The 24,128-nt window shown below is 41.9% G+C and overlaps 1 protein-coding gene and 1 long non-coding RNA gene across 3 annotated transcripts in view; one reads left to right on the top strand and one right to left on the bottom strand.

Moving 5' to 3' along the window:
- The window catches only part of LOC133543155 (uncharacterized), a 144,855-nt gene extending 136,738 nt beyond the window's left edge, over positions 1 to 8,117 (top strand). Inside the window, exon 4 of the long non-coding RNA XR_009804333.1 lies at positions 7,686 to 8,117. This is a non-coding gene — a long non-coding RNA (uncharacterized LOC133543155). The remainder of the gene's footprint in view (positions 1 to 7,685) is intronic.
- The window catches only part of coro2ba (coronin, actin binding protein, 2Ba), a 158,077-nt gene extending 135,111 nt beyond the window's left edge, over positions 1 to 22,966 (bottom strand). For both annotated transcript variants that reach the window (XM_061887642.1, XM_061887641.1), the window contains exon 1: positions 22,708 to 22,966. Coding sequence is in view for 1 of the 2 variants with exons in the window: in XM_061887641.1 (XP_061743625.1) it covers positions 22,708 to 22,722 (15 nt within the window). In the remaining variant the exon portion in view is untranslated. The remainder of the gene's footprint in view (positions 1 to 22,707) is intronic.
- Positions 22,967 to 24,128: the final 1,162 nt, after the last annotated feature.

Raw genomic sequence — 24,128 nt, 5'->3', positions numbered from 1 at the left:
AATTACTGCTCACGGGGACTGCTTGTAATTTGGGGATTGCAGTTAAAATAGATTTTGGGTTGTGCAAATTCCAAGCAGCTGGTGAGATTACTGACTGTAGAATCCAAAAAGTGTTCCTTTCAAAATAGTAATTGAATAGTTACAAGCATGAAAGTTGAGGAAGGCGATGTTGATCTGTTTGTGCTTCAGTAGGTAGAATTACGGAAAGACTAACATCTAGTAATTAGAAAAACCCATCAAATTTTGGCAAGGTTCTGAATCAAGGTGTGGCTTTTGAAATGTATTCTGTTTACCTTGACAAAATGACCGCTCGACTGCCAAACTTTAACACGTCGGATTGTAGTCACCTGGAGGCGTGTTTTAATGAAATTAAACATTTGATGTCCCGCATCTTAACGCTAAGAAAACTGAAATGTTGATTATCGGTCCTGCTTGACACCGACACTTATTTAACAATACCACCTTAACATTTGACAACAAAACAATTACACAAAGCGACTCGGCAAAGAATCTGGGTATTATCTTATTACTCTGTTGTTTGAGTCACACATTAAGAGAGTTACTAAAACAGCCTTATTTCATCTCCGTAATATCGCAAAAAGGTGTACCACTTTTGTCCACCATCGACGCTGAGATCATTATTCATGCGTTCGTTACATCTTGTCTCCATTACTCTAACAAATCATTTTCAGGTCTCCCTATGTCTAAAATTAAAAAATTACAGTTGGTACAAAGTGCTGCTGCTAGACTTTTGACAAGAACAAGAAAGTTTGATCCTATTAGGCCTATACTGGCTCACCTGCACTGGCTTCCTGTGCACTTAAAATGCGACTTTAAGGTTTTACTACTTACGTATAAAATACTACACGGTCTAGCTCAGGCGTGCCCACACTTTCTATGGTTTCTCCTTGTTCCCATTGGATAGATTTTTTTATTGCCCTTATGAGGGATCTGAGCCGAGGATGTTGTTGTGGCTTGTGCAGCCCTTTCAGATACTTGTGATTAAGGGCTGTATAAAGTACAGGTCGAAAGTTTGGACACAACTTCTCATTCAATTAGTTTTCTTTATTTTCATGACTATTTACATTGTAGATTGTCACTGAAGGCATCACAACTATAAATGAACACATGAGGAGTTATGTACTTGACAAAAAAAGGTGAAATAACTGAAAACATGTTTTGTATTCTAGTTTCTTCAAAATAGCCACCCTTTGCTCTGGTTACATTTTCGCACACTCTTGGCATTCTCTCGATGAGCTTCAAGAGGTAGTCACCTGAAATGGTTTTCACTTCACAGGTATCATAGTTTTTATGCCTACAGTGACAATCTACAAGGTAAATTGTCATTAAAATAAAGAAAACCCATTGAAATGAGAAGGTGTGTTCAAACTTTTGGCCTGTACTGTCAGTATATTTTTGATGGATTGATTGATTAATATGAAAATTGTATTTACATAAGAAAATGTTTTCCCAAATTGATTTACTTGTGGATACTCCTCCACAAGTAAATGAAGTTATGGGAAATATTGCATTTATTTTCTTTTGAGTTACTATACCAGACCTGGCCAAATATTTTTTTTTAGATATTTAAGATGGAAAGTGTAGCTGCCATTATGATGTGCAGTGATGTTTTCTAATGACTGTAAGTCTTGAAATATACAAAGTAATTCAATGGTTGGAATCAGCGCTTTTCGATAATATACCAGTAACACGGAATGACACAGGAGGTCCTTCATACCGACAGCCATCAGACTGTATAATGCATATGTTCTGTCACACATGGACTTGGATTTGTATTGCTTCTTCCACGCAAAGGATGATTGGCATGAGCCAGACGAGAGTGTGAGTACATATTGATTTATTTGAACACTATAATTCGAAAACAAAGGGCGTGCACAATGGCGGAGAACAAACTAGACTATGCTCAAAACAAAACCAGCAGAATGGCATGACTATATACAAACGAACAAAATATATTAACTGTGGCACAAAAAAACCCCAAAACTTACGTGGTATAGACAGAATGACAAATAGTGTGGCAAGGCATGAAGGTAGATGAGGGTCAGGCAGGGTAGGTATCGTAGCCAGATCAGTAGGTAAAGTTGCCAGGACGAGGACAGAAACACAATGGCTTCAATAATGACCGTGATGATTAGTAACAGGTGTGAGGGCTGAGGACAGGGCAAGGTAAAAAAAAATCAATGAGTTACTATGGAAACAAAACAAACCAGGAAGTGCAAAAACAGAACTGAATGTCAAAAAAACCAAACATAACCAGACCAAACGTGACAAAAATAAAACATAAACCATAGGCGTGACCTGTTCCTTCTTGACTGCACTTAAATGTAGAATATATGTACAATACATTTGTATTATTCATGTATTATATATATATATAATATACGTTATATAATATTTACTATTATTATCGTTTATTGTGAGCGAACTGTGGTGCTGAATTTCCCCCAGGGATCAATAAAGTACTTTCTATTCTATTCTATTCTATTCTATTCTATTCTATTATGGTCATGTAATTAGTTACTATGGTAATCTACGTCACAGCAGCTCAGACGAGGCACCAAGCAGTGTGGGTGGGAAGCGTTTCCACAGTCGCGGAAGGAGATTTTGACAACAAAGTTCTAAAGCTTAGTTATATATCAGACATATCAGATTGTTGGTGGGTTTGTTTTGTACCCTTCGTGTTTGTATTTTACTGTTTGTTGCATTTTTGTCACGTTTCACTCGATTGGGGGTGTGACATTCATATTTTGTCAATATTCCGTGTTTTATCATTCATAGAAAAATGTAAATTTCCATTACGTTTTTTAAGGCGGTCTGTCATAACGTTTTTAGCATTTAATCAGACATTATTGTGAGGTTTTGTATTAGTGTTCCTAAAAATAGATATACCGGCCCTCAGATAAAAAAAAATTCTCTTAATGTTGCCCTCGAGTCAAATATATTGCCCAGGCCTGTACTATACTTTCAATGGAAACTGTCCAAGAAATCTACAATCAAAAATAGCACAGTCCGTCCTTTCATAATCTTTTACGTCATCCGCGCTGAAGCAGGAAATGGTGCGCTAACAAACAGATGGACGCACATCAGAATCCATCATCTCATAGTCGTTCCGCTCTTTATTTAGTATCGTTGTGTCATTCTGCCCCCAGTCTCCCGTGTCATGACACACTACTTTGTCTCTGTTGCCCCATTCACAAGTGGGCCATTTTGGGACATCTCGTGCAAGTCCCAGCTTTGCAATCATTCAAAAGGACATGCCAAATGGTCTCTGCAACCTTTCTACCAATCTATATGTGGCACATTTGAATAGCAGCTCCATGAACGGAAATTGGACAATTTAGCTCCTTTGTGCCTTTTAATACCCAAACTCCATGGCAAGCAGTTTCCAGACAGAGGGTTGTCTGACAGTCTTCTGGAAGTACTTTTGCACACAGGGACGTCTTGCTGTGGTCATTATGCCTCCCCTCTTGAAGCAAAACTGAAACTGACTGACAGGAAGATAACACATGACGACAATCCGCACGAAAGAGAGCCTGACTGAAGAATTTTAGAACTCTGTATGGGTTCCTACTTCCCACTGTTCTTCAAACTTGTGCAGGTGGAGGCGAGCTGGAGGTTTTTATTTAGCAGCCTTGAGGATGTCCACACACGCACACACACACACACACACACACACACACACACATGCACACTGTAGTTTTAGGTCAAAAGACAGCACCAATGGTAATGGAAGTAATCCACCCACTTACAGATAACGTTTCCCAACTCACAGTTGTGCCTTTCCACCAAAGTCCACGTACACAAACTTCACCAAGGGGTCTGGATGTAAGGACAAAGACCTGATGTGCAAGCTGTGAAGCTCATGGCACCACATGCTGCATGCAGCCGTGAGCATCGCTTTCAAAGAAACACATGCTCTTATATTTGCTTCAGCAGGGAGACCATTTAAAGCTGGAGCAGAAGGAAAGAGCCCAGAAATTAAAAACATTTGGAAAATCAAAGAACTCAAAACACTTTCTTATGAATAAAAAATAAATACTGTACATTTTCAAATGTTAAAACTGTTAACTTAATTCCACTGTTACCAATGTCATTAAAAGGGGATCTAATCTAGTATGATTCTAATCTCAACATATCACCTTCGGGTCTAGATCGGGGAACTTGAACGTTTTACAGGCTAAGGACCCCTAAATTGAAGGTGCAATGGAGAGAGCACCCTCTACTTATACATCTTGTATAAAATTGTGTTTTCATTTCAACTAAATATCCGTATTGTGAAATACTAAGATATTTATAATAATAATATACACTTTTTCAGCAGACAAACTACTTTTCAAATGACCAAGTTGAGTGGATCTACCTCATCTTCATGTGTGTGTGTATATATATATATATATATATATATATATATATATATATATATATATATATATATATATATATATATATATATATATATATATATATATGTATGTATGTGTATATATATATACATATATACATATATATATATATATATATATATATATATATATATATATATGTGTATATATATATATATATATATATATATATATATATATATATATATATATATATATATATATACAAACCCTGTTTCAATATGAGTTGGGAAATTGTGTTGGATGTAAATATAAACGAAATACAATGACTTGCAAATCCTTTTCAACCCATATTCAATTGAATGCACTACAAAGACAAGATATTTGACGTTCAAACTCATAAACTTTATTTTATTTTTTTGCAAATAATAATTAACTTAGAATTTCATGGCTGCAACACGTGCCAAAGTAGTTGGGAAAGGGCATGTTCACCACTGTGTTACATCACTATTTATTTTAACAACACTCAATAAACGTTTGGGAACTGAGGAAACTAATTGGTGAAGCTTTGAAAGCCGAATTATTTCCCATTTTTGTTTTATGTAGAGCTTTAGTTGTTCAACAGTCCGGGGTCTCCGCTGTCGTATTTTACGCTTCATAATGCGCCATACATTCTCGATGGGAGACGGGTCTGGACTGCAGGCGGGCCAGGAAAGTACCCATACTCTTTTTTCACGAAGCCACGCTGTTGTAACACGTTCTGAATATGGCTTGGCATTGTCTTGCTGAAATAATCAGGGGCGTCCGTGAAAAAGACGGCGCTTAGATGGCAGGATGGAGGAACAGTTTGGTTTTCGTCCTGGTCGTGGAACTGTGGACCAGCTCTATACTCTCGGCAGGGTTCTTGAGGGTGCATGGGAGTTTGCCCAACCAGTCTACATGTGCTTTGTGGACTTGGAGAAGGCATTCGACCGTGTCCCTCGGGGAGTCCTGTGGGGAGTGCTCAGAGAGTATGGGGTACCGGACTGTCTTATTGTGGCAGTCCGCTCCCTGTACGATCAGTGTCAGAGCTTGGTCTGCATTGCTGGCAGTAAGTCGGACACGTTTCCAGTGAGGGTTGGACTACGCCAAGGCTGTCCTTTGTCACCGATTCTGTTCATAACTTTTATGGACAGAATTTCTAGGCGCAGCCAAGGCGTTGAGGGGATCGGGTTTGGTGGCCACGGGATTAGGTCTCTGCTTTTTGCAGATGATGTAGTCCTGATGGCTTCATCTGACCGGGATCTTCAGCTCTCACTGGATCGGTTTGCAGCCGAGTGTGAAGCGACCGGAATGAGAATCAGCACCTCCAAGTCCGAGTCCATGGTTCTCGCCCGGAAAAGGGTGGAGTGCCATCTCCGGGTTGGGGAGGAGACCCTGCCCCAAGTGGAGGAGTTCAAGTACCTAGGAGTCTTGTTCACGAGTGGGGGAAGAGTGGATCGTGAGATCGACAGGCGGATCGGTGCGGCGTCTTCAGTAATGCGGACGTTGTATCGATCCGTTGTGGTGAAGAAGGAGCTGAGCCGGAAGGCAAAGCTCTCAATTTACCGGTCGATCTACGTTCCTATCCTCACCTATGGTCATGAGCTTTGGGTCATGACCGAAAGGATAAGATCACTGGTACAAGCGGCCGAAATTAGTTTCCTCCGCCGGGTGGCGGGGCTCTCCCTTAGAGATAGGGTGAGAAGCTCTGCCATCCGGGAGGAACTCAAAGTAAAGCTGCTGCTCCTTCACATCGAGAGGAGCCAGATGAGGTGGTTCGGGCATCTGGTCAGGATGCCACCCGAACGCCTCCCTAGGGAGGTGTTTAGGGCACGTCCAGCTGGTAGGAGGCCACGGGGAAGAGCAAGGACACGTTGGGAAGACTATGTCTCCCGGCTGGCCTGGGAACGCCTCGGGATCCCCCGGGAAGAGCTAGACGAAGTGGCTGGAGATAGGGAAGTCTGGGCTTCCCTGCTTAGGCTGCTGCCCCCGCGACCCGACCTCGGATAAGCGGAAGATGATGGATGGATGGATGGATGGATTAGATGGCAGCATGTGTTGTTCCAAAACCTGTATGTTGCTGCTCCTCGATCTTAGCGCTGCTTTCGATACCGTCGATCATAATATTTTATTAGAGCGTATCAAAATACGAATTGGTATTTCAGACTCAGCCCTGTCATGGTTTAACTCCTATCTTACTAATAGGATGCAGTGCGTCTCCTATAACAGTGTGACCTCGGACTATGTTAAGGTAACGTGTGGAGTTCCCCAGGGTTCGGTCCTTGGCCCTGTACTCTTCAGCATCTACATGCTGCCGCTAGGTGACGTCATACGCAAATACGGTATTAGCTTTCACTGTTATGCTGATGACACCCAACTTTACATGCCCCTAAAGCTGACCAACACGCCGGACTGTAGTCAGTTGGAAGCGTGTCTTAATGAAATTAAACAATGGATGTCCGCTAACTTTTTGCAACTTAATGCCAAAAAAACGGAAATGCTGATTATCGGTCCTGCTAGACACCGACCTCTATTTAATAATACAACTTTAACATTTGACAACCAAATAATAAAACAAGGTGACTCTGTAAAAAATCTGGGTATTATCTTCGACCCAACTCTCTCCTTTGAGTCACACATTAAAAGCGTTACTAAAACGGCCTTCTTTCATCTCCGTAATATCGCTAAAATTCGCTCCATTTTGTCCACTAAAGACGCCGAGATCATTATCCATGCGTTTGTTACGTCTCGTCTCGATTACTGTAACGTATTATTTTCGGGTCTCCCAATGTCTAGCATTAAAAGATTACAGTTGGTACAAAATGCGGCTGCTAGACTTTTGACAAGAACAAGAAAGTTTGATCATATTACGCCTGTACTGGCTCACCTGCACTGGCTTCCTGTGCACTTAAGATGTGACTTTAAGGTTTTACTACTTACGTATAAAATACTACACGGTCTAGCTCCAGCCTATCTTGCCGATTGTATTGTACCGTATGTCCCGGCAAGAAATCTGCGTTCAAAAGACTCCGGCTTATTAGTGATTCCTAGAGCTCAAAAAAAGTCTGCGGGCTATAGAGCGTTTTCCGTTCGGGCTCCAGTACTCTGGAATGCCCTCCCGGTAACAGTTTGAGATGCTACCTCAGTAGAAGCATTTAAGTCTCATCTTAAAACTCATCTGTATACTCTAGCCTTTAAATAGACCTCCTTTTTAGACCAGTTGATCTGCCGCTTCTTTTCTTTCTCCTATGTCCCCCCCTCCCTTGTGGAGGGGGTCCGGTCCGATGACCATGATTGAAGTACTGACTGTCCAGAGTCGAGACCCAGGATGGACCGCTCGTCGGGACCCAGGATGGACCGCTCGCCTGTATCGGTTGGGGACATCTCTACGCTGCTGATCCGCTTGAGATGGTTTCCTGTGGACGGGACTCTCACTGCTGTCTTGGAGCCACTATGGATTGAACTTTCACAGTATCATGTTAGACCCGCTCGACATCCATTGCTTTCGGTCCCCTAGAGGGGGGGGGGTTGCCCACATCTGAGGTCCTCTCCAAGGTTTCTCATAGTCAGCATTGTTGCTGGCGTCCCACTGAATGTGAATTCTCCCTGCCCACTGGGTGTGAGTTTTCCTTGCCCTTTTGTGGGTTCTTCCGAGGATGTTGTAGTCGTAATGATTTGTGCAGTCCTTTGAGACATTTGTGATTTGGGGCTATATAAATAAACATTGATTGATTGATTGTATGTACCTTTCAGCATTAATGGTCGCTTCACAGATGTGTAAGTTACCCATGCCTTGGGCACTAATGCACCCCCATATCATTACAGATGATGGCTTTTGAACTTTGCGTCGATAATAGTCTGGATGGAATTAAATGTGGACTCGTCAGACCACAGAACACTTTTCCACTTTGCATCAGTCCATTTTTGATGATCTCAGGCCCAGAGAAACCGGCGGCGTTTCTGGATATTGTTGATAAATGGCTTTTGCTTTGCATAGTAGAGCTTCAACCAACTATATTTAGTGACAGTGGTTTTCTGAAGTGTTCCTGAGCCCATGTGGTGATATCCTTTAGAGATTGATGTCGGTTTTTGATACAGTGCCGCTTACGCAGAGTGATTTCTCCAGATTCTCTGAACTTTTAGATGATATTATGGACCGTGGATGTTGAAATCTCCAAATTTCTTGCAATTTCACTTTGAGAAACATTGTTCTTAAACTGTTTGACTATTTACTCACGCAGTTGTGAACAAAGGGGTGTACCTCGCCCCATCCTTTCTTGTGAAAGACTGAGCATTTTTTGGGAAGCTGTTTTTATACCCAATCATGGCACCCACCTGTTCCCAATTAGCCTGCACACCTGTGGGATGGCCCAATTAAGTGTTTGATAAGCATTCCTTATCTTTATCAATATTTATTCCCACCTTTCCCAACTTGTTTGTCACGTGTTGCTGGCATCAAATTCTAAAGTTAATGATTATTTGCACACAAAAAAAATGTTTATCAGTTTGAACATCAAATATCTTGTCTTTGTAGCATATTCAACTGAATATGGGTTGAAAATGATTGGCAATTCATTGTATCCAGTTTATATATACATTTAACACAATTTTCCAACTCATATGGAAACAGGGTTTGTATATATATATATATATATATATATATATATATATATATAGAGTTTAGTGCCTTATCCGACTTGCACATGCAGGTCCATGTTGTCAAAAAATGTTACAGACAAATAAACACAGAAGTCATTATTTTAGTGACATCACAGAAGATAGCAGAGCATGGAATAACTCTGCAGAGTTAAAGGCAGAGTAGAGAGAAGGTGCTAGAAATGCCCACATTAGTACATCCATCAATCTGTGATGTCACAAATGGCCCACTAGTGGGGGGAACACTGCAAAACACAGCGTTCAATTTTAGTTGTCATATACTTCATAGTATTTTTCTTCGGCATGAGTACGTCTGACACTAAAATCCTTAATCTGTTGGCCTGATCAAGCTGTTGAATGATGATTTCCCACACTGTGTGTTGTAGCGATAGCAATGGATAAATCTCAAGGCCCAAAGAAAGTTGACCAAAGTGTCCGTCTTAAAAGGCTAAAGAGCTTAAGTTCCTGCCTGTCTCACAGACGTACTCCACCCTGTATTGCCTTGTTTGAAAGCAAATGCCAGGGATTTAAACGTGCACTGACCTATTTCTTTTTTATAATATTTATTTATTCAATTGATAGGGAAATCATAACACAGGTACTGACAAAACAGACACTTGTTTTTGTCTTCCCAACCAACAAAAAATACAAAGGAATAAAAAATAAATTACCAAAAGGAATATAAGTAAAATAATATCACCTCCTCCCAACCCCTGACCTCGGAAAAGCAAACTACAATTGCATTAAAAACCCCAAACGACCTGTTTGAATATTCAAGACTGTCATAAAACCTTGCAGCTTACTGCGAGGTTTGTTCTCCCGGGAAGCAATCAGACTATTCCGGACAAGGCATGAAGGTAGGAACATATTTATTTCCCAAAAAACAGAAAAAAAAATGGAAGCTAAGGCAAAAACTTAGGACATGAAACAACGAACAAAACTATGGCATAGATCAACTAGCATAAATGTGGAATCAGACATGGAACGAGCAGCATGAATTAAGTAATGGCGCCTGACTGGCAAAGACAGGCTTAAATAATGGTCTTCTTGATTAGAGCAGGTGCGTGTCCCAAACACCAGAGGCAGGTGAAACTAATAAGTCGCCATGGTAAGTAAACAAACCAGGGAGCGCATACAGGAACTAAAACAGCCCAAAACTAACAAAAAATAACAAAAACATAATCCAGACCACCGATCTTGACAAATAAATAGTGAAAACAGAACTCACTGTAGGAATGCACATCTCCAGTTATCGAAATAATGTTTTATTAGAATTAAAACACTATACTGCAAATTCCATTTTATTTAGTCTATTTCCATATTTCTGTGTTTATTTCCAATTTCTTTTAGTTCCATTTCTTGTCTGGCTCCTCCACTCTGGCATAAGCACTGTCTTCTTCACCTGATCCTGATTGGCAATCCAGGCACACCTTTCCCTTTTTCCCTTTCGCGGATTCAAGAAATACACTGCACCGTGTAAAAATTTGTCCGAGAAGAGGAACCTTAAAACGCTGGTTTAGCGTGGCTGAAACAATGCTTAGGCTAAATAATTATTTGTTTAGGAAGTTATCCGGCTTAATGTAGACATAGCTTTACTCAGCCCCAAATAAAGAAAATGAAACCAGGCACTAATTGTGAAACCGTCACTCTTGAAGCTATAAGCCCCATCTGCGTTATCCTGCACATGCACGTTACAACTGAATCGAGTACACGACTCACTTTGGTAGTGCCTCACAAGATTTAGCGGCGGTATAGCTTGGTTGGTAGAGTGGCCGTGCCAGCAACTTGAGGATTCCAGGTTCGATCCCCGGTTCCGCCATCCTAGTAACTGCCGTTGTGTTCTTCGTTGGGCAAGACACTTTACCCACCTGCTCTCAGTGCCACCCACACTGGTTTAGATTAAACTTAGATATTGGGGTTTCACTATGTACAAACCCCGTTTCCATATGAGTTGGGAAATTGTGATAGGTGTAAATATAAATGGAATACAATGATTTGCAAATCCTTTTCAACCCATATTCAGTTGAATGCACAACAAACACAAGATATTTGAAGTTCAAACTCACAAACTTTATATTTTTTAACAAATTATAACTAACTTAGAATTTCATGGCTGCAACACGTGCCAAAGTAGTTGGGAAAGGACATGTTCACCACTGTGTTACATCACCTTTTCTTTTAACGACACCCAATAAACGTTTGGGAACTGAGGAAACTAATTGTTGAAGCTTTGAAAGTGGAAATTTTTCTCATTCTTGTTTTATGTAGAGCTTCAGTCGTTCAACAGTCCGGGGTCTCCGCTGTCGTATTTTACGCTTCATAATGCGCCACACATTTTTGATGGGAGACAGGTCTGGACTGCAGGCAGGCCAGGAAAGTACCCGCAGTCTTTTTTTACAAAGCCACGCTGTTGTAACACTTGTCTTGCTGAAATAAGCAGGGGCGTCCATGATAACGTTGCTTGGATGACAACATATGTTGCTCCAAAACCTGTATGGACCTTTCAGCATTAATGGTGCCTTCACATATGTGTAAGTTACCCATGCCTTGGGCAAAAATACACCCCCATACCATCACAGATGCTGGCTTTTGAACTTTGCGCCTATAACAATCCGAATGGTTATTTTCCTCTTTGTTCCGGAGGACACCACGTGCAAAGTTTCCAAATATAATTGGAAATGTGGACTCCACAGGACACTTTTCCCCTTTGCATCAGTCCATCTTAGATGAGCTCTGGCCCGGGGAAGCGGGCGACATTTCTGGGTGCTGTTGCTAAATGGGTTTGGCCTTGCATAGTAGAGTTTTAACTTACACTTACAGATGTAGCGACCAACTGTAGTTACTGACAGTGGTTTTCTGAAGTGTTCCTGAGCCCATGTGGTGATATCCTTTACACACTGATATTGGTTTTGGGTGCAATACCGCTTGAGGGATCAAAGGTCTGTAATATCATCGCTTACGTGCAGTGATTTCTCCAGATTCTCTGAACCTTTTGATGATTTTACGGACTGTAGATGGTAAAATCCCTAAATTCCTTGCAATAGCTCGTTGAGAAATGTTGTTCTAAAACTGTTCCACAATTTGCTTACAGAGTGGTGACCCTCGCCCCATCCTTGTTTGTGAATTACTGAGCATTTCATGGAAGCTGCTTTTATACCCAATCATGCGACCCACCTGTTCCCAATTAGCCTGTACACCTGTGGGATGTTCCATATAAGTGTTTGATGAGCATTCCTCAACTTTATCAGTATTTATTGCCACCTTCCCCAACTTCTTTGTCACGTGTTGCTGGCATCAAATTCTAAAGTTAACGATTTTTTTGCACACAAAAAAAAAATGTTTATCAGTTTTAACATCAAATATGTTGGCTTTGTAGCATATTCAACTGAATATGGGTTGAAAATGATTTGCACATAATTGTATTCCGTTTATATTTACATCCAACACAATTTCCCAACTCATGTGGAAACGGGGTTTGTAAAAGCGCTTTGAAAAAGAGAAAAGCGCTATATAAATATAATTCACTTCACATAGCGAGTTGCCAGAATGAATCGAGGTTCCCGTCACTAATTCCAGGCTTGTCTAACAACATTCCAAACCACTAAAGCAGCTGGTATTATATCACTAGCAGATCAAAACAATAATGGGCATAGTGGTTAGAGTGTCCGCCCTGTGATCTGTAGGTTGTGAGTTCAAACCCCGGCCGAGTCATACAAAAGACTATAAAAACGGGACCCGTTACCTCCCTGCTTGACACTCAGCATCAAGGGCTGGAATTGGAGTTATTTCACCAAAAATGATTCCCGGGCGTGGCCACCGCTGCTGCCCACTGCTCCCCTCACCTCCCAGGGGGTGGACAAGGGGATGGGTCGAATGCAGAAGACAAATTTCACCACACCCAGTGTGTGTGTGACGATCATTGGTACTTTAACTTTAACATGTCAATTTTCATTGTCCTCCAAGGTTGAGTGCAAATTAGAGCACTGGCCATAAAAAAAACAAACCCCTTGCACATACTAAACAGTTACAGAAAGTGATTAGTGTCATTCTCGAGGAGCTATCAATGTGCTGTAGAAGCTAACACAGCAAAAAAAAAAAAAGAGCCTGTCTAGAGTATTGTGCGTGTGTGCAGAGGGATGGAGGGACATTCAGCACTGTCAGCACGCTACTTCTTGTCCTGCATCCTTCTCAAGGTGACTTCTCTGCTGTTGGCAGGCAGAGCTTTGAAAACAGCCTTTTCCAATCTCTGCCTGCTCCTCCCACACACACACACACACACACACACACGCACACACACACACACACACACACACACACACACACTTAATCCACATTTGCACAACATTCAGGTCTTTTTTTTAATCTGAATATTAATATATTGCATTCTCATATTGCAAAAATATACAAGCACACTTAATATCTTTGCTGGGCCTGCAGGTTTTGTTTTCCAGAGTCTTTCTAGTAAAGTGTACAATTTTTTTTTTTTTTTTTGTTTGCAGTTGTCGTAGTGAAGAGCCCACGCGGCAGTACTCACACCTCCCACACATTCACATACAGGAAGATGATTTGTAGTTTGAGAGTAGTGTCTGTGTGCCTCTCTGTTTGAGACAGAAAAAAAAAAAAAAAAAAGAAAATATAATTTTGAGGATAAGGGGTAACTTTTTTGTGCACCTTGCAGGTATGGTACACAGTGTTTCCCACAGAACGGCAATCTATCTGTGGCATACTTGCCAACCTCGAAACCTCCGAATTTGGGGGATGGGGGATGGGGGCTGTATATATTTTCAAGTATATTCCGCCTTCCGCCCGAATGCAACTGAGATAGGCTCCGGTGACCCCAAAAGAGACAAGCGGTAGAAAATGTATGTATGTATATATATATATATATATATATATAGTGGGGCAAAAAAGTATTTAGTCAGCCACCGATTGTGCAAGTTCTCCCACGTAAAATGATGACAGAGGTCTGTAATTTTCATCATAGGTACACTTCAGCTGTGAGAGACAGAATGTGGGGGAAAAAAATCCAGGAATTCACACTGTAGGAATTTTAAATATTTTTTTTTGTAAATGATGGTGGAAAACAAGTATTTGGTCAACCATTCAAAGCTCTCACTGATGGAAGGAGGTTTTGGCTCAAAATGTCACGATACATGGCCCCATTCATTCTTTCCTTAACATAGATCAATCGTCCTGTCCCCTTAGCAGAAAAACGGCCCCAGAGCATGGTGTTCCCACCCCAATGCTTTACAGTAGGTGTGGTGTTCTTGGGACTCAACTGAGTATTCTGAAACCAAAAAGTTCTTATTTGGTTTCATCTGACCACATGACATTCTCCCAATCCTCTGCTGTATCATCCATGTATCCATTTTGGTATAAACTCAACTTGTCGTGTTTGGAGGAAGAAGAATACTGAGTTGCATCCCAAGAACACCATACCTACTGTGAAGCATGGGGGTGGAAACATCATGCTTTGGGGCTGTTTTTCTGCTAAGGGGTCAGGACGATTGATCCGTGTTAAGGACAGAATGAATGGGGCCATGTATCGTGAGATTTTGAGCCAAAACCTCCTTCCATCAGTGAGAGCTTTGAATGGTTGACCAAATACTTATTTTCCACCATAATTTACAAATAAATTCTTTAAAATTCCTACAATGCGAATTCCTGGATTTTTTTTCCACATTCTGTCTCTCACAGCTGAAGTGTACCTATGATGAAAATTACAGACCTTTGTTATCATTTTAAGTGGGAGAACTTGCACAATCGGTGGCTGACTAAATACTTTTTTGCACCACTGTATATATATATATATATATATATATATATATAATCCTTTCATGAATGAGTATATCCGTTCAACCGCCGTGTTCAATGGAGAAGTCTGATCGACAAAATTTGCAGGCAGCATACCCCTTCGCCTTCGAGCTGTCCTGGATCAACTGAAATGATTTTTTTCCAATCATTTTAGAACTTGCAAGCGTACTTCTTCTTCTTACTCGTCGCCGCCATGTCTCTTCTTCGTTTTTCTGCTTCGTCTTCGTTATGTTTTTGGACATTACTAGTTGCCGTAGTTTTGAAGCAATGCATGATGGGAATCCGGGTGTTGTGTGTTAGTGTATTAATGTGCCGGCTGGAATAAACACACGCTGAGAAATAACTCCGTGGCTGCCTATTTTATAGGTTATAGATAAACCTATGAATAACGGAGATATATATAATAGTCTCCTTTTAAGGTGAGGGAGGACACTAAAGGCAGTGCCTTTTAGGCACGCCCCCAATATTGTTGTTGTGGAAATCGGGAGAAATTCGGGAGAATGGTTGCCCCGGGAGACTTTCGGGAGGGGCACTGAAATTCGGGAGTCTCCCGGGAAAATCGGGAAGGTTGGCAAGTATGATCTTTAAATGATAAATGGATTGTACTTGTATAGCGCTTTTCTACCTTCAAGGTACTCAAAGCACTTTGACACTACTTCCATATTTACCCATTCACACACACATTCACACACTGATGGGGGGAGCTGCCATGCAAGGCGCTAACCAGGGTGAAGTGTCTTGCTCAAGGACACAACGGACTTGACGAGGTTGGTACTAGGTGAGGATTGAACCAAGGACCCTCGGGTTGCGCACGGCCACTCTCCCACTGGGAAGGCGTGGTCAAAAAGGCATAATCGTGTCATTTGCATAATTGGCTTTACTGCATGTATTTTTAACAAAGTTCTCATAAGTTGTCATACATGAAGTTCACACACATGTAGGAATCGTGTTAAATTACCTTGGTATAAACTGGGAAAAAAAAGGAATGCAACAATACAGGGTAAATGGGGGCATTTTTACTGCTAGCTTAATGCTAACATACAATTGACGAGCTCATTGACAGGCTAAAATAAATTAGCACTGCGATCATTTCAAACTTGTACTAATTAGATTTGAACCAAAAAATGCAAAAAGCCACCAAACTCTGTGAAAACAAATATTGGCAGCTTACTTTGTACTACTATAGGTTAGTCTGACTACTGGTACTAGCTTTTATTTACTTGTGGCGGGCCACCACAAGTGAATCTTAAATAACACTGCACCAGCGCTACTTAAGCACTTTGTCTAGTTTACATCTGCTGTGATAACTAGAAACACACAAGCCTCCACCAGGGGGCGGTGAAGCGTACTCAGACGTAAAATATCTTTTGCACAATCAGCCTTTTCATATAAAGCCATAAAGGAATGGAACGACCTCACAACAAACTTGAAAAGTCTGAAAGATTACTTTTCATTCACAATCAAAGTTAAAAAGTGGCTTTGGAGCAATCAAAGATGCTCACACAGTCAATAAGGTGGGCACTATGTTTGACAGATCAACTTAATGTGTATTATATTTATCCATGAGAGCATTTTTGTTGTAAAATATGAGGTGTGTCTGTTAAAATCATGGTTGTTTGTACAAATGGTGACAGATGTGAACAAGAACATGTATTGTCTTTGTATGATGTAAATTAGGTGTGGTTTGTATTCTATATTAAGTATGTGTACATGAAAGGGTATTTTATGAATTTTCTTAATTCGATTACATGCTTTGGTATGAGAGCTGAAGATCTCACTGGATCGGTTTGCAGCCGAGTGTGAAGCGACCGGAATGAGAATTAGCACCTCCAAGTCCGAGTCCATGGTTCTCGCCCGGAAAAGGGTGCAATGCCATCTCCGGGTTGGGGAGGAGACCCTGCCCCAAGTGGAGGAGTTCAAGTACCTAGGAGTCTTGTTCACGAGTGGGGGAAGAGTGGATCGTGAGATCGACAGGCGGATCGGTGCGGCGTCTTCAGTAATGCGGACGTTGTACCGATCCGTTGTGGTGAAGAAGGAGCTGAGCCGGAAGGCAAAGCTCTCAATTTACCGGTCGATCTACGTTCCCATCCTCACCTATGGTCATGAGCTTTGGGTCATGACCGAAAGGATAAGATCACGGGTACAAACGGCCGAAATGAGTTTCCTCCGCCGTGTGGCGGGGCTCTCCCTTAGAGATAGGGTGAGAAGCTCTGCCATCCGGGAGGAACTCAAAGTAAAGCCGCTGCTCCTTCACAACGAGAGGAGCCAGATGAGGTGGTTCGAGCATCTGGTCAGGATGCCACCCGAATGTTTAGGGCACGTCCAACCGGTAGGAGGCCACGGGGAAGACCCAGGACACGTTGGGAAGACTATGTCTCCCGGCTGGCCTGGGAGCGCCTCGGGATCCCCCGGGAAGAGCTAGACGAAGTGGCTGGGGAGAGGGAAGTCCGGGTTTCCCTGCTTAGGCTGTTGCCCCCGCGACCCGACCTCGGATAAGCGGAAGAAGATGGATGGATGGATGGATGGATGGCTTTGGTATGATTTTATTGTCATAATTTTATTGCATGATTTTTGTATCCCTTTAATTTAGGTAGCCAAGGGACTGCAGATGGAAACTAGCTATTTAGCTATAATCTGGTACAGAACATATCTGTCTTTGAGCTTAATGTTTCCGTGCATTGTCCCTTCAAATAAAGACTAAACTAATGAATCTATGGGAAACATTGGCATGAACGAAATACAATCGTAGTTTGCTTTTGGAACGATGTGGTTTTCGAGTTAAAATTCTTGACATAATTTGGCCCAATTTTTGTATGGCGCCTTTATTGTGAGTTCAACCATTTCACGTAACAAACAGTTCGTATATCGTTCCGCAGAATCCAGTGCCAAAATAGAATCTGTCCATTGGTCCCAGGGGTTGAACCTTGGTCCACCGAATGAGAGCGCCAGAGTGCAAGATGTCAACTCAAACTCTCAAGGTGTCACAGGGGATGTTGTTGACCAACGTACTTTTGCACGGCCACACCTGCCGGCCTTCCTTACCCAAACCAAGATTCCCTTCTGTTGTTGACTTCTGTGCTGTTTTTAATTGAATACAGCTGCAAAGTAATCAATAACAGTGGCCTTGTGGTAAGAGTGTCCGCCCTGAGACTGGGAGGTTGTGAGTTATACCAAAGACTAGGAAAAAATGGGAACCATTGCCTCCCTGCTTGGCACTCAGCATCAAGGGTGGGAATTGGGGGTTGAATCACCAATTGATTACCAAGCGCGGTGCACGCTGCTGCTCACTGCTCCCCTCTCCTCCCAGGGGGTGAACATGGGGATAGGTCAAATACAGAGGACAGATTTCTGCACACCTAGTGTGTGTGTGAGACAATTGTTGGGACTTTAACTTTAATTTTTGTGTTAAAAGGGACCCAATAGTGATTTTATGATGACTTTGTGGTCCAGATAGCACATATTTGATATGTTTTGGTGTCAATTTGTTGTAAATTTAGCTCCAAATACCCTTTTACGACCTGTTTTTGAATCATTCTGCAAAATCTGGGAACGCCTCGGGATCCCCCGGGAAGAGCTAGACGAAGTGGCTGGAGATAGGGAAGTCTGGGCTTCCCTGCTTAGGCTGCTGCCCCCGCGACCCGACCTTGGATAAGCGGAAGATGATGGATGGATGGATGGATGGATGGATCTGCAAAATCTTTCCAGATTGCAAATGAAGCCAATCCCCAAAAGTACTTATCTTTTGCAAAAGTACACCGTTTTTAAATATATGTATCGACGTCGTTGCCGCAATGTTTTTTTTCAATACACGATCGAAAATACTTCCACCTGGTGGGGACATCACAGTGAAGCCAGACCGCAAAGCCCCGACAACAGAGGCGTCCAAAATTGCGTGCAAGCTCACGCCAAAATACATCATCATCATCATCATAATCATCATTTATTTTTATTCCTTTCATGAAAATGCATGTATTCAAGCCACGTACAACTGACACTTTCATTGTTTTTTTGTTTCTTATACATTTCCATGATCAGAAAGGAGCAGATGGAAGAATAATATTCTTATATTTATCTGCCCCCTTTTTAACACAAATTAATTTTAGATGACTTTATAACTGTTCCCTCCACTAACACCCGAACTCCAAGATACTTTTCAAATTTCCTTTAAGCATTTTCACAATGGCACGTCCAATCTAAATCAAAATTCAGTTTGATATAATTCCATTTTTCTATTTTTATAACTTTTTAAATTCAAAGATATTCTTACAGCTTTTTTAAGTCTTTGTTTAGAGCAGGGGTGTCAAACTCAAATACAGAGTGGGCCAAAATTTTAAACTGAACAAAGCCGCGGGCCAAGGTTGAACAAATTAACCTTTTAATAGGGACCCAAACAAGTTTTGCATTAAATATTGAACAAGCAAGGCTTAGATAACTTTAGTGACATGCAAACTCCAGTTTCAAATAATAATAATAATAATTAAAAGAATATCAATGGCATATCAAATAAAAATTTAATAAAAATGTTATGTCTTTTTTTCTATTTGCAATCGTTTGAGGTAAATATCAAATTTTTTTCCACAGGCTAATAGTACATTTGAAAATAAAATAATAATGAATGAACCAAACATTCAAGCCTTTAAGTAGCAAGAGAAAATGCATGTATAAAACGTTAATTATTGGTCAGTTTGTTGGAAGTTTCCCGGAAGAGTTAGTGCTGCAAGGGTTTCTGGGTATTTGTTCTGTTGTGTTACGGTGCGGATGTTCACCCGAAATGTGTTTGTCATTCTTGTTTGGTGTGGGTTCACAGTGTGGCGCATATTTGTAACAGTACTAAAGTTGTTTATACGGCCACCCTCAGTGTGACCTGTATGGCTGTTGACCAAGAATGACTTGCATTCACTTGTGCGTGTGTAGAAGCCACAAATATTATGTGACACACTGTTAGTATGGAGGAAAAGCGGACGTGACGACAGGTTGTAGAGAACGCTAAAGGCAGTGCCTTAAATGCACACCCCCAATATAGTTGTCCAGGTGGAAATTGGTAGAAATTTGGGAGGATTGGGCCCCCGGGAGATTTTCGGGAGGGGCACTGAACTTCGGGAGTCTACCGGGAGAATTAGGAGGGTTGACAAGTATGAGTATTAGCGGTGAATGCGGTGTTACAGCGGCACCGACGCTGTATAATACCGGCGGGCCAGCTGTAATGCTAAATTGGTATTGCCTCAAGGGCCAAATTAAATTACACGGCAGGCCAGATTTGGCCCGCGGGCCAGAGTTTGACACCCATTTGTTTGCACTCTTGGATGTTTAAATTCATACGGCCTTCTGTGGTTCTCATCTTCAGAAGTGAACACAAATGACTTTTGTAGGTCTTTCGGAAGGACTTTATTTCTTGCTTTGAACATCATTGATAGAGTAATTATTCTACAATGTCTTTGAGTTTTGGTAATCCTGACCTAATGAAGAGTGAATTTGTGTGGTCTCTATATCCTGCTTTAAAAATGATACGAATTGCTCTTTTCTGTGATAGAAATAAAGGCATTATGTTGCTATGATATGTATTTCCCCATTTTTCTGCACAAAATATATAATATACATGAACCGCCATGCCCTGATGAGTGCTTTCTACTCATGTTTGTTTTTTCTCTGTGTTTTATTTGTTTAGTTCCTTTAGCACAGGTGTCCACACCTGCTGCCTGATTGGCAACCGAGACACACCTGCACCCGGTTGCCAATCAGTCTCCTATTTTGTACGCTTGACTGTCATTTGCACTTCTCTGCTCTGCCAATGCGTATTGCTTTGCTTCCTGGACAAGTGATGTTGCGACTCTTGCGCAATCCCGTTTGTTTTTTTTACCTTTTTCCGAGGCGGGTGTTTTCCACTTACTTGTGAGTGCGCTTTTTTTTGCTAAAGAATGACATTTTTACTCACCATCTGTCTCTTGTCTGCTGCATCTCGGGGTCCTGTTGCCTCAAAACTACCTTGATTTGTCACTTTGGCGTTGTTTTAACGCAAGTATCCAATATTCAATCAATCAATCAATCAATGTTTACTTATATACCGTATTTCCTTGAATAGCCGCCGGGGCGCTAATTGATTTAAAACCTCTTCTCACGCCTGCGCTTATTCAAGGCATGCGGTAAAAGTAAGCAGGCGCTAATTATTTTAAAACCTCTTCTCACCCCTGCGCTTACCAATGGCATGCAGTGAAAAATTAAGTGTGTTTAAAAAAAAATAAAAATAAAAATAATAATAATTATTCTTCGGCCGCGACCCGGTGGTTGGGGACCACCTTTACACCATGCTACCTGCGTGCCGGCCGGACGCATGCAAATCGCTGCTTCTCATAAGAGTTTGCAACACATACTTGGTCAACAGCTATACCGTTTACACTGATAGTTGGTGTATAAAACAACTTTAACACTCTTACTAATATGCGCCACGCTCCGTGAACCCACACCAAACACATTTCTGGAGAACACTGGCTCTGTAACACATTATAAACGCAACGTAAGAATTACCCAGAACCCAAATGCATCCATGACTCTTGGCTATATTATACACGCGCACCCAACCCCGCCCACCTCAACCGACGGACGGAGAGGGGGGGGTTATAATATAGCCAAGAGTCACGGATGCATTGGAATTCTGGGTAATTCTTATGTTGCGTTTATAATGTGTTACAGAGCCAATGTTCTCCAGAAATGTGTTTGGTGTGGGTTCACAGAGTGTGGCGCATATTAGTAAGAGTGTTAAAGTTGTTTTATATCACAACCATCAGTGTGATCTGTATGGCAGTGGAACAAGACCCCTGGTTTACACAAAGAAAAAGCAAAAAAAAAATTCCTCTGGCATTTTGGAAATGACAACAAGGGAAGCGTTATTCGTGACGTCACAAATTTGACCCGGCAGTAAAAGTAATAAGCATGCGCTAATAAATTTGGGGAGCGAGTTTGACCCGGCAGTAATTCAAGGCAGGCGCATATTACATGCACGGCGGCTATTCAAGGATATACGGTAGCCCTAAATCACGAGTGTCTCAAAGGGCTGCAAAAGCCACAACGATATCCTCGGCTCAGATCCCGCATCAGGGCAAGAGAAAACTCAACCCAATGGGATAACTATGATAAACCTTGGAGGGGACCATTGTAACATTTATAAATCAGAAACTTCATCACAAGTCCTCCTTTTAATACATCTGGGTGTCTGGAACGGACTAATTAATTTACATTGTTTTCTTTTGGAAAAAAAAAATTGCTTTGATTTTCATGCATCAGACCTTTTGGAACGAATTACTAACAAAAACCGAGGTACTTTTGTACGACCAAATAGGCCGTCGTCCTGCCTCTCCACATTGGGTTGTCTATTTCAGTCCAGGTTAATTCCCCTCATGGGGATAGTTGTTCTCATTTCCTGTCTTTTTTTTTTTTTTCTTTATTCCGTCATTCCCTGCTAATTGCTTAAGAGGATTCAACCTGCTGCTGCAGTCTTAGGCATGGGTGCACACACAAGCTATCAGATCAGCTCGGGACTCTACACACACTTGTTGATGCCTGCACCGCGGTGCGACTGATAACTTCCCACCACGTAGTACCCCTATCGGAACCCAAACCCCCGACTTTGCAGGGTAATGCGGCTGCAAGATTACATTCAAAAAGTGAGACTGAACAAATCTGTTCATGGAATGAAGCATAGACTTAGAGTCATCATGACTTCCACACTGTATAAACATGCGTTCATGGGCAGCCCCATCCTTAGAACACTCTCCACTTGACATCTTGTCTACTACTATTGCATAGACACACACCTCCAGCCCAAATATAGCATAATAAGCCTCACAGATTCTCTTACCTTTGTGACAGTCATGCAGAATCAGTGGGTAAGATGCAGGCCAGTGTCCCGATCAAGCAGAGATCAATGCTGCGGGAGTGGCAGAGTGATGAGGAGGAGAGTAGGGAAGCTTGCTTTGCAGAGAGGGCGAGAGAAACAGAGAGAGAGAGAGAAAAGAGGAGGGGACAGACAGGTTAGTGTGTCTGGCTCACTAAGAACCGAGAGGCTAAATTGCTACTGCAGTGAAGTCACGGCTGTGGCTGTGTGTGCACTTGGTCACTAAGGGAGGGAAAAGCTCCCTGCAGGATACACCCCTCCTTCCTGCCTCGACACATGCACGCATGGAAACACTACACACACACACACACACACACACACACACTGATTGATGATGCAAACAAAGTCTGACTGCCCGGCTTTGTCCCTCGATCTCACAATGCGATTAGCCATGGGCTAATACAACTTTATTGATGAGCGCACGGGGGAGTGACTCTGCAGAAACAGGATGATGGCGAAGGAGGGGGGAGGGTCGTCGGCCACTGACGCAGTTTTTGCCGCCCTGCCCACTGCACACCACCCTGCGTGACCGACAGACATTGTCGGACGAATGAACACATGTTTCAGGATTTTTAATTTGCGTTCAATTGTGCAACGTTTAGTGCATGTTATTGGTAAACGAACAGGTTTATATAGTTCAGGTTCTTTACATTTAAAGCAGGGGTCTCAGACAAGACGTTATTTTGCGGCCCCCACCTTAATATGAAAGTTTAACGTTAGTGTGGCCCGCAAGTTTTGTATGAATGGCGTGTGACAGTGTTGTGTTATTTGGGTCCAAAATGGCTCTTTCAACGTTCTGGGTTGCCTACCCCTGCATTAGTGGAAAAGCGGCAAATGAGTGAAAGCGACGGAAACGTTGCCATGGAGACGAGGATTTTCTTACGTGGCTGGCTGCAGTCACACCGCGACACCTGTCCGTCAGTAAAAACAGTCCCTGATAACCTGGACCAATTCACACCGTTATTTGTTTTTTTTATTGTTTAATTTGCATTGCCTCACACGATGAACACTACATATATTTCTACATGACGCCGGATAGCACTCCGGGAGCGGTCACTTTTTTTGCGCTCGCTATCCCGGTACTTTCCCGGCTATTATCCGCCGACCGCCGTATCGCTGTAGGGAGGAAAAGCGGAACGACACACATTGCGGAAATAACATTATTCTCCATGCGTCGGCTAAATACAAATATATTCCACAACCCCAAACATGTCTTTTTCAAAGCCTGCAGTGAAGAGAAGGGTTAGTGATGATCAAAGACAATATTTCTTTGTTGAGCACTTATTTGCAGAGAAAGTTGCAGTGCACAAGGAATACAATTTGAAACGTCATTATTCAACTAGACATGCTGAGGAGTATGCAACATTTTTTTTAAAGAAATCCTT

This window comes from Nerophis ophidion, linkage group LG25 (assembly GCF_033978795.1).
Source record: "Nerophis ophidion isolate RoL-2023_Sa linkage group LG25, RoL_Noph_v1.0, whole genome shotgun sequence".
In the NCBI taxonomy this organism is placed as follows: Eukaryota; Metazoa; Chordata; class Actinopteri; order Syngnathiformes; family Syngnathidae; genus Nerophis; species Nerophis ophidion.
The sequence above is the reverse complement of the archived record's forward strand: the minus strand, read 5'-3'. Positions and strand labels throughout refer to the sequence as shown.